Raw genomic sequence first — 16,780 nt, forward strand, 5'->3', positions numbered from 1 at the left:
CCAACCTCTGCCTCCTCGGAGTCTTTTTCTGTCGCTTAGAAGGACGCTCTCCCTGGATTCGGGGCAATGCTAGGCCAGGATGATCTCATCTCTGTCCTTACATCTGCAACGGCCCTTTCCAAACAAGGTCCCATCCTAAGATTCTGGGTGGACATGAATTTTGGGGAGACATTATTTGAACATATCTTTGTTACCTCTTCCTTCTCAGGGTGTGTCCCACCCCTCACAGCTTATTCTTTTTCCCTTCAAACACTCTGTGGAGACCCTTACATGAGGTGGTGTCCCCAGACACCACATAGATCATTCCTCCCTAACGAGTTCTGCAGGTTCCCTGGAAGTCTCGCTGGAAATGCTCTCTCTTTTTCCTTCTGGGATGGAAAAACGCTCCCCATGGCTCCACCAGTCAGTCAGTGAGACGTTCCAAGCCGGTCTTTCCACTTGGGCTTCCTCATCTGTCTATCTTTTATTTATATAAGCCTCGAACCACTGAACACTGCTTGGTAAACATTCTCTCATTTACTATGCAAATGCTAGCACGAGGGCCCACGCCCGCCCTTCCCCGGGAAAGCCACGCCACTGCTGAATGCAGACGGACTTTCTTCACATTCTTTGGGGTTTTCGGAAAGGGTAGGTTTTTCCTAACGTCACTTCAAATGTATTTCTTAACAAAAACCTCTTAACCTTTGGAAAATGGAAAAGAAGTTACTCATCTGGAAGGAAACTCCAAGTTTCTAGGACCTGTAACCAAACGGTCACCTCGCCTGCCAGCATGCTAAGAAGGCATTGTCTTGCCGCAGGGCTGGGTTTCTGGCAGCGGTTTCTGCGCATGTTATGTCTGGGTTATGCGTTTGAATTCCTGGCCAGGATTTTCCAGTGGGTCTCCCGACCTGCCGTGAAAAGCCCCCCGCGCCGTGCCAGCCCTGCATCGTGGTTCTCGCGACCCACGCCTGAGCATTCTGCACGCCTGGAAAGGCGGAGCAGCCGGGAGGATGAAGGGCCGTCAGCTTCTGAGTCCCTTCTCATCTTTACGGCTCAATATTGAGAGTCTTTTTCTAGGCCAGTGGTTTGTAAAATGGCCAGCTTTAGAGGGAACCACCGCCCTTCTAAGAATTGTAACTATATAATCACACGGCATTTAAATATATTACCAAGACCAAGGGCATCCGTTTCTCAGCTGGGAGTGACTTCCTCTCACTCCTGGATTCTCTTGGCAGGAGGTAGATGAAGAGAGCTGCTGAAAAAGTGAGTTTCCTGGTTTGTGATCTCCACGGGAAAGAACATGCGACCCGTCTGAGCCTTGAATGTCGGAATGAAGTGTTTTCCTGCTGGTCAGGGCTATTCTGAGAAGCATGGCTGTCGGTCTGTGAGACCATGGAAGAGGTGCTTAAAATAAGATGCATGCCCGGGAGGTGGGAGCGATGAGTGGCGATGGGGAACCCTCTTCTGCCTGCTGCTTCCTGGTCCTCCCCTAATGTGTATGTGGGCTGACCCCAGGCCATTCAACAAGTACTTATTGAGTACCTACTGTATGCCAGACATGGGCTGGGCCCCGGGAGGAAGTAGTCTTAGGTCCTGATTCCTCCTTTTGCTTTTGTTTTCGAGTTAGGGCCTTGTTCTGCTGCCCAGGCTGGAGTGCAGTGGCCTGAACATGGCTTATTGTAGCCTAGACCTCCTGGGCTCTAGCGATCCTCCTGCCTCAGCCTCCTGCATAGCTGGGTCTACAGGCACACACGACCACACCTGGCAAATTTTTTCTTTTGTATTGTTTTGTAGAGACAGGTGTCTCACTATGTTGTCCAGGCTGATCTCAAGCTTTCTTGGTGTGAAGTGATCCTCCTGCCTCAGCCTCCTAAAGTGCTGGGATTACAGGCGTGAGTCACCGCACCAGGCCCTGACTCCTCCCTTTGTGGTGCCCTCACCTATCAGGACAGGGGAGACCTTCACTCACATTGTCACAGAATAAAGGGACCAGTGACCTCAGAGAGGTGACAGCGAAGTGCTGTTTCAGGTGTCGGGAAGTGGGATGGTGGTGGGCCGAGAACCAAAGGGCAGCAGGGAGGAATGAGAATTTGAATTGGTGCTGAGTGGGATGAGTGTTTGAAATGGCACTGATTGGAATGAGTATTTGGATTGGCACTGACTGGGTTAATATCAGTTCTCCCCTTTTGGGTTGATGCTGATTTGTGGCCCTAGTGGCCCGCTAGGCAGTGCCCTGATTGTGCAGATTGAACGTGGCCTCTGACCCCAGGCTGACGTGGGCCCTGGATTTAGTTGCTGCCGCTTGGCTCTGCCTCTGTTGCGTTCTGGTTCTGGTCATCTGCTCAGTGGCTCACCCTCTCTGGGGATGGCTCTTGCCATGTTTTGTCCCAGTGTTAGGAGTTTCTGGGTCTGGAGTCAGCCCTGCCACTTCCTGGAAGACCTTCCCGAGGCCAGCTGCCTAGTCCCCAGCCCCGATCCCCTGTCTGTGGCCTTATGTCTTTGTGATCCACACTGTCCTGCCCACCACACTGTCACCTGCTTGCCTCAACCCTGGCCGGCAACTGCTGAACACCCTTGGAAGCCCTGACCTGGCCCAGGCTGAGTGTCCCGTCCCCTGACCATTTGTGGGGACACCTCCTGCAGCACCAGCCGGCTCTCGTCGGGGTCTATTGGGGGCCACTTCTAGGCTAGGCCCTCACTGCCTGCCTGTCCCTAGAGACCACCAATGGCAAGGAGTCCATCTGGCCAGTGGTTCCCTGGACAGTGGACCGTGAACAGTGACAGCAGATTGGACAGTGACTGCGGTGGACATGACGCAGCCCTTTCTAGCAGGGAAGGTTGATTTCAGGGTCACTGTTGCACTTGCTCTTCCTGAGGAGGAAGCAGGGAAGCCTGGCTCTCCGAAGTGCCAGTTGCATCCTGAGGTCTCTGTGCAAGCTGGCTCAGTTGCCACCTTTAGGCATGTACTATTCTTCCATTTGCCAATTCGATACCAGGCCAAGTGTCTTCCAAAGGCCACCTAGAAAACAAACGTCAGTGGATCTGGGTTTAGACCTGGCTCTGCAAGGCAAAGGCCACGGCAGCCCTCTTCCTCCTCGTCTTCCTCAGCGGTCAGCAGCTCCTGATGTCTCTGTTTCTCAGGCGCTGCATCTTGTGCCTCAGAACTGAGATTCTTATCTGCCCTCCACTGACGCCGCCCACTCGGGAAGGAGCCTCTCTTGCTCACTCTTGCTCACTCAGGTATGGAGGCTGGAAGGCCCCGTTGGGGACAGACAGTGGGTAGGGGAGGGCTGCCTGCCTGGCAGATTCACTCAGTGCCAGCATTTCTCATCACAGCGCCGCAGACAAGACAGGCTAGGGCTTAACAGCCCTCATTATCTGACCTGAATTCCTGCTGAAATTGAATTGGCCTCTTCTGATTCTGCCCCAAGTGACCTGGAGGCCTCGGTCACCAGACGCCTGTGAGGGGTCGCACCCTGCTCATGGGAACTGATGGTGACCGGGGCCACTTTCACGGATGCCCTGCCTTGATGCCCACTTCTAGAGAGGCAGACCTCTCAGCACCTACATTGTCCTCGGTGCCGGGCAGGCCAGGGCCTGGCGTGTGGCTGGAAGGGTGGAGTGATGGGGTGGTAGAAATGCATCTTGTGTCCTGTGCTCTGGGGTCCCTGCCCTCTGCATAGGTTCCTGGGTGAGGCCAGCTCCCGGCCCCAGCCTCTCTGGAGAGTCCAACTGACTCTTCTCCCTTCAGGCTTCAGTGTTGGTACCACGGACCCTGTTGTCTGGGCATAATTGGGCATGGGATTGTGTCTAACCTACAGGTGCACACCTGTAGTCCCAGCTACTCAGGAGGCTGAGGTGGGAGGATCGGTGCCCAGGAGGTGGAGGCTGCAGTGAGTCTAGATACTGTTATGCACTCCAGCCTTGGTGACAGAGAGAGACCCTGTCTCAAGAAAACGAAACAAAACAAAAACAAAAACAAACAAACAAAAGCAGCCAATTACCAAACAAGCAAAAAAGGAGTGAGGGTTGGACATGGTGGCTCATGCCTGTAATCCCAGCACTTTGGGAGACTGAGGCGGGGGGATTATGTTTAACCTGTTTAACCTCTTCCCCATTAGACTCTGTGTGAGTCGGCTTGGGCTAGGAACAAAGCAGTGCCAACTGGGGGCTTAAACAACCAGTGTTGATTCCCTCACAGCTCTGGAGGCTGGAAGGTCAAGATCCAGGTATCTGGGCAGAGCCCTTCTGGCCTGTGCTGGTGCGGGCAGGGGCGGGTGGTCCCTGGTGTGCCCTGGCTGCAGCTGCCTTGCTGCCCCTCCACCTCTGTTGTCTCATGGTACTCCCTCCTGCATTCATCTGCATCCAAATGTCTCTCTTTTTATAACAACGTATTAGATTTAGGGCCTACCCTACTCCAGTTTGACCTCAACTTAACTACACCTGCAAAAACTCTGTTCCCAAATACAATCACATTCACTAGTTCGGAGGGTTAGGACTTCAGCGTATCTTTTTGGGGGACACAATTTAGCCCACAAGAGACTTGAAGGCTTTTGGAGGCCGTGAGCAGGTCCCACTGAGGCCCTGGGGTGGCCTGCAGCAGGCAGGGTGGTGAATGTGTGTAGATGGAGTGGGGACAGGGCAGAGGCTGGCTCTCAGACAGGCAGCTGAAGAAAAGCTCAGCATATCCACGGGGAGTTCGTGCTGGTATCTTCTCTCTCTGTTTCCCTCTCCTTTCTTGTACGTTGGGTTCTTCTTACATGTGAATTTTCTGTATCAGCATCCCTCCCGCTTGCCCACACCTTCCTCCCATCACCCAAGTCTCACTTCCTGTTTTCTGCCTTTCGCCTGAACTGCTTCAGAAGTTGAAACCCCACAGGCCTCGGCCTGCCTCTGCGAGGCGTGTTTTTTTTTTTTTTTTGGAAGGAGGAAGTGGCGACGGGTTGTAGGCTGGAGGCTGTCCCTGTACTCAGATCCCACACATGTCCCCAGCAAGCCCCAGCACCTGCCCTGCAGGAAGCGGGATCTTGAACACTGCCCCATGGGGGCGATGTGGCTTCTGGGCTCTCTCAGCGGCAGGAAAGGCAGCGTCTTCTTGCACCCTCATTTCCCTCCACTTGTCTCCAGGGCAAAATTCTACATAGTGGCACCCAGTGGCCGGCCCTGACTTTGATCTTGGGAGCTTTCCTCTCTACCCGAGAGGCTCTGAGGTCATCTCTGTATCAGAAAATCAGCAAGATCAGCAGCGGGGCAGTGGGGACTGACGGCCTCTGTCATTAGTATCACGGTGAGCACTTGAGCTGTGGTTTCCTCAGGATGAATCGGCCTTCCCCACACGAACTCGTGGCAGGCAGAGAATCTGGGTTGGGACCCTGGACTGCACCCTGTGCTGGGCTCCTGGCCTTTTCTGTCTCTGCCCTGCTAAGGCCGCTGTGCCGAGCCCTGGGATCATCCAACAGAGAGAAAGTCCTTGGGACAAAAATGACACATTCTCAACATCACCCACTGTTGAGGTCACAATAAGCAGAGAATATGAGAACGTTTCCAAATGAAAGTGGGGGAAGGATCGCAAAGAAGCAAGTTGGTTAGGGCTGTACCCAGCCAGCACCAGAGCCAACGCCGAGCCGTCTCTGCAAGGGAAACTGAAGCAGATGTGGTGAGATAATACATCCAACCCTGAGTACTACCCTAACCTGCCAGAGGCAGAGGGTTCTCAGTGAGATGCGTTAGATCTAAGGGAGGGGCCTACGGAGGCTCAGCTGGCAGAGAAACCAGGGAGGGGCTGAACTGTCAGTCGCAACTACCAGGGATCTGAGTCAGTTCACCAGCAGCCTTTGGGACATTCACCTTGGGCTCCACAACCTGTCAGAAATGCTCCCAAGCCCAGAGGCGTTGAGGGAATGGCCAGGTTATTTCAGATTGACACACATCCTAATGTAAAAGTCAGCCCACACACCTCACGTGCACTGAGGATCTCTTGTTATTCACCCCAAATAAACTCTGCTGGAACTGGGGCGGGACTCGCAGGGGTGGAGAAGAGGGGAGATAGGTAGAGGTCAAAAGTGGGTGGTAAGAGCCGACGGAGGGGTCCCACGACAGCGACGAGACTGCACCCCTAACCAACGTCCTAGGGGTACTGTACAAAAAAGAACCACAGGCTGGGAGGCTGAACAACAGACCTGCACTCTCGCAGCTCAGAGGCTGCAGGTCTGAAATCAAGGGGCTGGCAGTGCTGGTTTCCTCTGGAGGCTGCGAGGGAGAAACCATCCCCTGCCTCTCCCAGGCTCTTCCTGGCGTCCCGGGCTCGTTGTTGATGGATCACTCCAATCTCCATGGCTTCTCAGGGCTTCCCTCCATGCACCTCAAGTCTCCCTCTCCTTCCTCTTGTAAGGATGCCAGTCATTGGATTTAGGTTCACCTTAAATCCAGGATGATCTCATCTAAATTACATCTGCAAAAAGACCCTATTTCCAAATAAGTTGACATTCACAGGTACCTGGGGTTAGGACTTGGACGTATCTTTGGCAGGGGGGGCCGGGGGCTGCCATTCAGCCCACTGCACAGGGTGACCTTGTGCCATTCAGCCCACTGCACAGGGTGACCTTGGCCAAGAGCCCTTTGCTTTCACTTCCTCATTGGTAAGCTGCCCTGTGTTTGGACTGTGTTGAGGTTGTCAACCTTGCTGCCCCTTGGAGTCGCCCCAGGTGTCCCCCAAAGAGATTCTAAACTGCTTTCCTGGGGCTGGAGGCCAGGCATTGGGATTTTTTAGAGAGCTTCCCAGCAGGTGAGCAGCCCATCCTCGGTATCAGAAGACTTTCCTGGCAAAGCTAGTGAAGGTCCTTCTTCCTGAGCGATGCCTTAGACCCAGGAACCCAGGGAGGCTGCTCACCGGATCGTTAGGGCAGGAGTAGTGGAAACCTCTGGCCTCAGTCCCCCTGGAGGAATCCCTCCCTCTAAGACTCTGGGGCTGGTGCATGCTAGGAGCCATCATGAACAGTGCTCCCAACTGGTCACTTGCTTGTCCCCCAGCTCCCCTTGGCCCTAGTGGTGGCTTTGCCTGAATTAGAGGGTGTGAGAGCCACCTGTGTCTCAGCACTGCAGTTAAAGCAGGAAGCCCTTTCGGAAGCAGCCGTGTGCACCAGCCTCCCATGGGTGGAGCACAGCAAACCACCCACTTCTGCCCTCTGCCCTTCTTCCCTCTTCTCCACACCCTGTGGCCCCCCAGTTTCAGCAGAGTTTATTTGGGGTAAACAACAAGAGACGCTCAATGCCCGTGGGATGTGTGGGCTGACTTGTACATTAGGACATCGTCAACCTGAAATAACCTAGCCATTTTATGGATGCCTTTGGGCTTGGGGGGTTTCTGGCAGTTTGTGGAGCCCAAGGTGAATGTCCCCAAGGCTGCTGGTGAATCAGATCCCTGGTGTTCTCAGTTGACAGTCCAGCCCCACAGTTTCTCTGCTGGCCATGCCTCTGCAGGTCCCTCCTGTGATGTGACTGGATTAATATTTGAATCAATAGACTGAGTCAAGCAGAATGTGGGCCTCGTGCAATCAGCCGAAGGTCTGAAAAGAGCAAAAGGGCTGCCCCCGCCCCCGAGGAGCAGAGTACGCCTCCTGCTGGATGGCCTTCCAACTGGAACATCAGCTTTTTGCTGCCTTTGGACTTGAACTGAAACGTTGCCTCTCCCTGGGTCTTGAGTCTGCCTGCGTGGGCACAGGAACTACACGTGGGCTCTCCTGGGCCCCAGCTTGCTGACTCACCCTGCAGGTGGTGTTGGACTTGTCAACTCCATAACTGTGTGAGCCAATTTCTTATAATCACAAATTTCTTTCTTTTCTGTTTTTTTTTTTTTTTTTTTCCTTTTGAGACAAAGTTTCGCTTTTTTGCCTGGGCTGGAGCGCAAAGGCGCAATCTCGGCTCACTGCAACCCCTGCCTCCAGGTTCAAGCGATTCCCCTGCCTAAACTTCCTGAGTAGCTGGGACTACAGGCGCCCGCCACCCTACACCTGGCTAATTTTTGTATTTTTAGTGGAGATGGGTTTTTGCCATGTTGGTTGGACTGATCTCTAACTCCTGACCTCAGGTGATCTGCCTGCCTCGGCCTCCCAAAGTGCTGGGATTACAGGTGTGCGCCAACACGCCCAGCCCACAAATTTCTTTCTTTTCTTTTCTTCTCTTCTCTTTTCTTTCTTTTTTTTTTTAAATCAGTTTTCTGTTTCTCTGGAGAATCCTGACAAAGAGTGCATATCTGATCATTTAAAAATCATTTATTGGAGCTATTGAATCTATTGTATTCTGTTTATACTTTTGAAAATCCTTGGGGCTGGGGGAATGTACACCTTCTCTCTTTTCCTCTTAAAAATTAAAGGCTGATTCAAGGTAGAGGCAACTCACTGTTGTGATGTCCTTTTATCCCAACCTCAGCCCCGGCGGAAAGTCTCTGCACCTTGGGACACTGGTGTTTTCCAGGAGTGACTCTCCTGGAGCAGCTGCCTGTTGCGATGAGGACTGGCGGGGAATGGTCCCCTCTGAGTCTGGAGTCACTTATTTGGAATCCTCCAGCAGAAAGCTTTCTAAGATGTCACACTATAAACTCATTCATGTAATTATTGCATTTCAGTTCAGATTCTATTGCTCTTGCTTCATTATTTCAAAGCGGTGTGATGATATCCATTACTGGGTGCAGAGTGGCCCTGAAGGATCTAGAGGCACCATGGTCTGACCCATCCTGAGAAATGATCCAGTCATGAAATGCTGGTGCAGATATGGATCGAGCCAGTTATCTTCACCATCTGGAATCAAGACCCTGAAATCCAGGTGGCCAAGGACTGCATCAACTCTTTTTTTTTTTTTTTTTTTTGAGACGGAGTCTTGCTCTGTCACCCTGACTGGAGTACAGTGGCAAGATCTCAGCTCACTGCAACCTCCAACTCACTGGTTCAAGTGATTCTCCTGCCTCAGCCTCCTGAGTAGCTGGGATTACAGGCATGCACCACCATGCCCAGCTAATTTTTGTATTTTTAGTAGAGATGGGGTTTCACCATGTTGGCCAGGAGGGCCTCGATCTCCTGACCTCATGATCTGGCCGCCTCAGCCTCCCAAAGTGTTGGGATTACAGGCGTGAGCCGCTGTGTTCAGACTGCACCAACCCTTACAGACAAGCCAGAGTCCTGGCTAGAAGTCGGGAGACCAGGCCTGGCTGGCACTCTGTTCTCCAGACCACACTGCCCTCCGCAGCCAGGTCCCAGGACCAAGACATGGGTGGATTTTTGTTTCTGACTTGCATTCGCTCCTTTACGTGAAATGTGAATTCTTCGTCCTGATGTTACTTGTTAGCACTGACAGCGTTCCTGATCGTGGTACTTAAGCTGTTATCAATAAGCTCCAAAGCTTATCCTTGATGCTAATGATCTCAGAGTTGGAAGAGGCCCTGGCATGTACCGAGGCCAACCTTGTCTAGTAAGTGCCCTATGCCCTTGAGACCACCTCATGGCCTTCAAGGACAGAGACAAATTAAAAATAGAGGCTTAATTCTCCTGATTGAAAAGAAGGGAAGAGATTTTTCTCTCCTTTTTCTCTGAGCATGACTCTTTTTTCTTTTTGAGATGGAGTCTCGCTCTGTCACTCAGGCTGGAGTGCAGTGGCGCCATCTCGGTTCACCACAACCTCCACCTCCTGGATTCAAGCGATTCTCCTGCCTCAGTCTCCTGAGTAGCTGGGATTACAGGTGTATGCTACTGTGCCTGGCTAATTTTTTTGTATTTTCAGTAGAGGCAGGGTTTCTCCATGTTGGCTAGGCTGGTCTTGAACTCCTGACCTCAGGTGATCTGCCCAGCTCAGTCTCCCAAACTGTCTCCTGGCCTCTCTGGTTTCCGAGGGAGGCCAAGAGCCTAACTTAGTCCATCTTGCTCCAAGCTGCAAAACTACCTCCTGTCATGAAGATAGGAGTTTATTCTTCTTCTAGATACAGGCAATTAACAAACACAGATGGTAACCCCAATGACCAGGTGGCTCTGGGGTCAATGGTGTGTGACAAATGGCACTGTCAGGGCCTCTTTCTTAAGGACTAGTTATTGTTTATGTTGAAAACACTCATGCAGTGAGTTGTATCTGTTTGGGTCTTTAAAAGGATAAGATCCTTTCTTTGCAATCTCTTAGCCATTGCTTCTGATGCATATCACCTTCTGGCTTAATGGCTATTCAATAACGAAACTTTTCTCTTCCACCTTTGTGGAGAGGTTTTCTGGATTGGGAGCACCCTTTTTTTTTTCTATTTTTAGATGGAGTCTCACTCTGTCCTCCAGGCTGGAGTTCAGTGGCACGATCTTGGCTCACTGCAACCTCCACCTCCCGGGTTCAAGCAGTTCCCTGCCTCAGCCTCCCAAGTAGCTGAGATTACAGGCATGTGCCATCATGCCTGGCTAATTTTTGTATTTTAATAGAGATGGGGTTTCACCATCTTGGCCAGGCTGCTCTTGAACCCCTGATCTCATGATCCACCTGTCTTGGCCTCCCAAAGTGCTGGGATTACAGGCGTGAGCTATTGTGCCTGGCCAGCACATTTTATTTTTAATTCTATTTCCCCAGTAATGGCCTTACCTACATTTAATGACAATAAATGATGGATACTTAAAATACTCTCTAGTTCTGGAAGGCATTCCCATACATTAATTAATTTGGTTTTCATAAAATCAGGAGGCATTAAAACACCACTAAATTAGAAGGCATCACTATTCCCTTTTGGTAATTTCCCATTTAGGAAACCGAGGCGCTGAGAGGATCAATGCCACCCAGGGGACCCTGTCCAGCTGTTGGCAGAATGAGGACTGGACCAAGGGTATTTGGCTCCTAATCCAGGGCTTTCCCCAGGTTCCACTGTGAGGCACACGGGGTTTGAAAACACGGTGGCATGTGCGTGTCCACTGCCCCCTGGTCTTAGATACGCCTTTGTTGTGTTACAGAAGCACCTCTGAGGCCCCAGGCACCTCTTCTGGGAGTTTCTTGTGTCTCTTCGCCTTCCGCTCTGCTCTGGCTTCACCAGGAGAAAGCGGCATGCCCACACTGCTCCTCGGGGCCTGGAGACAATGTCCCAACCCCAGGCCACACCCTCACTTTCCATCCAACCCCACAACTGTTGCCCATGGAGGGCCGCAGTCTCCGAAGTGGAATGTGAAAAAGGAAAAGTCATTTGGGCTGTGATACGAAAGCTGAGCTTCTGCAAAGGCAAACAGAAACAGAAATGAACAGAGACAAAGAGGAGGGCACGTGTCTGCGTGAGTGAGGGAGAGAGAGATGGGGGAGGGGAGCAAAACAGAGGTGGCCCGGAGAACTCTCCAGAAGGGTCCGCAGGCTGCCACATGGAGGAGTGGCACTCACTGTCCAGTGTGAGGGTGGACCAGGCTCCTCGGGTGTGGTCGTTCCGGCAGGAAGGCCGACCGTGATTCTACATCGGGAGGAATTTTCTGGCAGAGCCATCTGTCCACAGAAGGGTCCATCCCACTGGATTCCTGGCCTGGTGTTCAGGAGGACGTTGTCCCGTCCTCAAGGTCGTGTGAGCACCGAGTCACCGGGATGCCGGGGGCCCATGCTCCAGTGCCTGAGTGAGCGACGGGCGAGGCTGGGAGCCTGCATTTTCTATAGGTCCCCTCCCCATGCAGGTGGTCTCCAGCCACACCCCGAGAAACAGGGTGTTATGTCACGGCCACTGTCAGAGAGCCACCTGGATGGGCTGGATGCTGGGCTGGATGACTCAAGGTCTCCTCCAAGTCCAAAACATTTTTCGATTGCATGACTCTCCTCCCTAGCTCCTACTCACATTCTCCAACACAACCAGCTTTCCCTGAAAATAAACCCACCTGGCCACCCCTTGGAGACGAGGGCTTCTCCCGCCCTGCCTCTTTCTGCCATGCACCTGCCTGGCAGCTGTTGCCATGGCTGCCTGTCATGGGGATACAAAGAGGAGGCTGTGAACATTTTGGTCGTAGGGTAATGACAGACGTGTGATTTTGCAGTATGATTTGTTGAGCCTCTGTGAGCTTGCACACGTAGGGTCCTAGAAGTCTGACCTGAGATGAGAAAGGCCCCCTGGAGGCCATTGAGTTCAAATTGTTCCTTCTAGAGATGGAGAAAACAGGGCAGCTGCTGGCCCAGGCGCCTACACTCAAGACAGGAGGTGTAGCACACGCCCAGGGAGACGCTGCATCCCGGGATGGGAAGCACTTCCTTGGTTCCTGCATTGTGCATGTGAGAGTGGGCAGCTGTGTGTGTGCAAGTACATGAGTGTGAATGTGTGTGATTGTATGAGCATGTGTGTGGGTGTGCAGATTCAAGGGTGAATGTGAGTGTGCGTGAGTGGAGGGGGAGAATGTGTGTGTGTGAATGCCCATATGCTTTTGGGTGTGAATATGTGCACATGTGTGAGTATGGGCATGTGTGAGTGTGGGCATGTGTGAGTGTGGGCATGTGTGTGCGCATGTGTGTGTGTGCATGTGTGAGTGAGCATGCATGAGTGAGTGATGTGGCATATGAGTTTGTGTTTGTAAGCGTAAGTGTGAATGTGTGTCAGTATGTGTGTGGACTTGTGTGAGTGTGTCTGTATGTGTTGGTGCACATGTGAGTGTGGATGTGTCTGTGTTTACGCCCAGTGTGAGTGCATGTATGTGAGTGTCAGAGGGTGTGAATGCCTGGCATGTGTGCCCTGAAAGCCAGCATGGCACACCAGTGGCCTCCATTGGCTCTCCAGCCCTTGGATGCTGTGTGGGGGATGCTGGCCTTTCCGCACAGAGGCCCTGAGCGAATTTGGGGCTCTCTGCTGGATGGACTGTGGAAGACACACCCGGCAGTGTCAGACCTCTAGTGCTCGAGAATACTGTCCCTGTTGGGTTACAGTATGGGGTTGTTTTTCTCCTCAGAGTGTTTACATGGACAGTGCAAACATGGAAAATCCCTCTGGCCATCACGCAGAAAAATATGCATAAAGGATAACTGGAGAAAAATTCCTTCTGTGGACAAAACGCAGACAGAAACACACACACACACACACACACACACACTGCAGAGGTATCTTTCTTTGTGCCTCAATGAAAGGGAGGTTGAAGGAGAGACCAAGCTAGAAACAGACTGTTAATTTTGAGACTTTTTTCTTTAATCATTTAACATAAAGAGACAGCATGTTACAATGACATTTTATGGACGATTGTAAATTATTATGAAGTCCTCAATTGGTAAAACATCTTGACTTTTTTCCCCTGTCTTGGGGTCTGTGGTTAAATCATGACAGACCAGCAGTGGAGTGGAGTGTGAAGAACTGCAGCTTGAGGCTTGGACAAGTCTGGGTTTAATCTCTTGTTTACTGACTGTGTGGCCTTTCTGAACCTGTTTTCTCACCTATTTAATAGGGACAAATGACCTATTTCATAGAGTAATCGTGAAGATGAGAGACAATGGTGCACCAAATTGGGTTTTAACCTGTAACATTATCCCTGATTAACCTTGGTATTTTATAGAAACATTCATACATTATAGTAGCAAACATTGAGATGGTATATACAATATAATACACATTCGTCTTGCATTTTAAAGTGTTCAGATTTACTTAAATTATAATACTTTTAATTTATTCTTTTAGTGTTAATCAAATTTGACTGTTTTGAGTATTGTACAATAGCTTTAACATTTATTCTTTTCCTATGAAACTTTTTTTTTTTTTTTTTTGAGACGGAGTCTCACTCTGTCACCCAGGCTGGAGTGCAGTGGCGCATTCTGGGCTCACTGCAAGCTCCGCCTCCTGGGTTCACGCCATTCTCCTGTCTCAGCCTCCCGAGTAGCTGGGACTACAGGCACCGCCACCACACCCGGCTGTTTTTGTATTTTTAGTAGAGACGGAGTTTCACCTTGTTAGCCAGGATGGTCTTGATCTCCTGACCTTGTGATCTACCCGCCTCGGCCTCCCAAAGTGCTGGGATTACAGGCGAGAGCCACTGCACCCGGCCGAAAACTTTTTGTAATGAGCCAATTCTGCGTGAAGCTTTTGGTTTTCTATAAAAGCTGCTGTGTTCCAAGGACACCCGTGGTATGCAGTCCCTTGCTGTGTGATCATTTCCAGACTCCTTTTTGTATTCTTGTCATAGCATCTGACTTTTAGTCATTAGCCAAGCAAATGCAGCAGTTCATCATCTCAGAGATTAATGTACGGAGAATAAAAGAGGTAGCGTCGTTGGTGCGGGAGTCAGGCGAGAAGTTCCCTTCTGGAGGGATTGTTTTGTATCTAGAACACCAAGGAATTATGCTCCTGAAACATACAGCCAGGATGAATCTTTGTTAACTCATCGGAATGTTTCCTCAGTAAAATCCACAAGATCTTCTTCATCCAGTGTTAAAAATTGGGCGGCTGAGGCAGGAGAATGGCATTAACCCAGGAGGCGGCAGAGCTTGTAGTGAGCGGAGATCGCGCCACTGCACTCCAGTCTGGGCGACAGAGCCAGACTCCATCTCAAAAAAAAAAAAAAAAAATTGGGCTTCAGCAGTCAACACCAAGCAATAAGAGGCAGTCAACAGTGCAATATGAAAACATCATGAGCTTGAAAGAACTTAACATGAAATTTAGAAATCTATGTCACGTATACCGTAATGGTTACTGAAATAAAATATCAATCACCCATATTCTTATCACTCCTCAAAATGTTTTCTTCCCGTCCCATGGCCCTTTCTGGAGTTTTCTCCATGCTTATATAACTGTACAGAGTTGTCACTTTCATGGAGATGAAATTGCGTGCGTTGCTGTTTTGGCTTCACGTTGTTGAGTATTTTTTTATGCTACTAAAACTTCATGGTGAGCATTTCAACACCCGTGTAATGCTGCATCCAGATGCTCTGTAAGAATTACTCTCCCGTTCTCCTGTGGCTGTTCAATTACGTAATTTTCCACTTTAAGTCATAATAAGTAATGCACATCCCCGTGACCACAGCTTCGTGCTCTCAGCCCAAGCTCCAGGAGGAGAGGACTGGGTCAAAGCACCTGGACATTTTTGTGACTTTTGAACTGCATTGTGGAACCGTGTGAAGGACACTTTTCTCAATGTGATGTACCACTTTGATTTGACGCTATTTTCTCCTGCCAGTTCAGAATGATAGGGTAAGAGAATACTCTGTGTTGATGGAGAGACTCAGATTTGGGTCTCCAATGTGTTTTCTGCGTAACAACGAGATGGGATCCAGTGATGCAGTCTGGGCTGTTGGGTACTCACTTTTCCTAAAAGATGCCATCTGCTTGGAGCAGAATAGGCTGTGACACGCAGGAGCCCCCGGGGAAACGGCGACGGCAGTGGTGGGTGTTAACGAGCAGGCATAAGGGACTGCTCCCAGCGGTGCTTCCTCTGAAGCCATTGCCACCTGCAGCAGCACAGGAGACAGAAAGGCGCTTTCTCCGGGTCCAGGTGGCTCAGGCCCCTACGTGCCCTGGTGTAGGAGAGACCCAGGCTTCTTGGTAGAGGCCCAGAGCCCTGCGCTGCCACCACTGCTGGATGATGCTCAGGACCTCGGGGCTGGCCCTGCTGGCTCTGGTCTGTGCTGTGGGCTCAAGCCAGGCCAGCGGCTTCACAGGTGAGGGGTCTGGGCTTGGCATGGGCAGTTCTCGAGGAGGGAGGCTCCCTGGCATGAGTCTCATGAGGACAGCCCCCTGCTGAGACCTAGGTGGGTAAGGATGCCTCTGCTTGAAGAGGCAACATCTGTTCCTTGGTGGACGAGCTTTTCCGCAAGCGCACATGGTAGCAGCTGTGGAGGTGGGGCAGGAGTGCCAGGTATGGTTTTGGGAAGAGGACTCCCTAGTGGGAACCTGTTGCTGAATCACTGGGGCGTTTGTAGGGGTAAAATGCAGATTCTTAGCCAGCAGGTCTGGGGTGCAAGGCCTGGAACTCTGCATGTCTGTGGGTGATGCAGATGCTGTGGGTCCTCAGATCCCACTGAGAACAGTGAGCTCCTACAAACGCAGAAGAAAGGTCTCCTGAACCTTGGTGCATTCAAGTCCTCACTTAGAGATAAAAAAAAAAAAAAGGAGACCTCGTCTCTACCAAAAAAAAAAAAAAAAAAATCCAGGCATGGTGGTGCACACTTGTGGTCCCAGCTACACAGGAGGCCGGGATGGGAGGATCGCTTAAGCTTGGGAGGTCGAGGCTGCGGTAAGCTGAGACTGCTCCACTGCACTCCAGCCTGGGCAGCAGAACAAAACCCCCCTGATAAACAAAGAAAAGCCACAATACAAAAACAAAAAAAAGGGAGACCCAGAATGGATCAGGGACTCGCCCAGGCCACACAGCTCACAGTGCAGAGTCACCACAGGAGCCAGCGGCTGCACCAGGGCTCTGTCTGGAGTCTTCAGGCATGCGGAGAGCAGAGCAGCTGCTAAAAAATACATAGGGGTTCTGAAACCCCAGAATCCAGGGAAATGGGACTGCAGAATTTTAAAATAGTTTTCCTCTTAAAATCTGTCTTATTCAGTTACAAATTTAAAGGAATCCATTCTGTTTCTAAAATCCACTATGTTTTTGTACTACCTTAAAGTTTTTCACCCAGAAGCAGGATTTTGCTTTGTGATTTGTGAAATGGATATTCCCATCGGAACAGGTGATGTGTAGACCCCACAGTTCAGATACATAATGGGTCGGAATCCTGGGAAGCTGGAGAAGGTCTTAGGAGGTGTTTCCAGAACCCCTCATTGTAGATGAGGACACGGGGCAGAACCTCAGCAACCCCACATGTGCCCATCCCGAATCTTCCCCGGGTGCCAGCACTGCCTTCACGG

General features: G+C 51.0%; 1 protein-coding gene across 1 annotated transcript in view; it reads left to right on the forward strand.

Annotated features, from left to right (window-relative positions):
• The first annotated feature begins 15,506 nt into the window (after nt 1–15,506).
• Nucleotides 15,507–16,780, forward strand: part of UMODL1 (uromodulin like 1) — a 68,273-nt gene continuing 66,999 nt past the window's right edge. The window contains exon 1 of the mRNA XM_033232550.1: nt 15,507–15,582. Coding sequence (XP_033088441.1) covers nt 15,507–15,582 — 76 coding nt within the window. The remainder of the gene's footprint in view (nt 15,583–16,780) is intronic.

Source organism: Trachypithecus francoisi, unplaced genomic scaffold (assembly GCF_009764315.1).
Source record: "Trachypithecus francoisi isolate TF-2019V2 unplaced genomic scaffold, Tfra_2.0 Lachesis_group14, whole genome shotgun sequence".
Classification (NCBI taxonomy): domain Eukaryota; kingdom Metazoa; phylum Chordata; class Mammalia; order Primates; family Cercopithecidae; genus Trachypithecus; species Trachypithecus francoisi.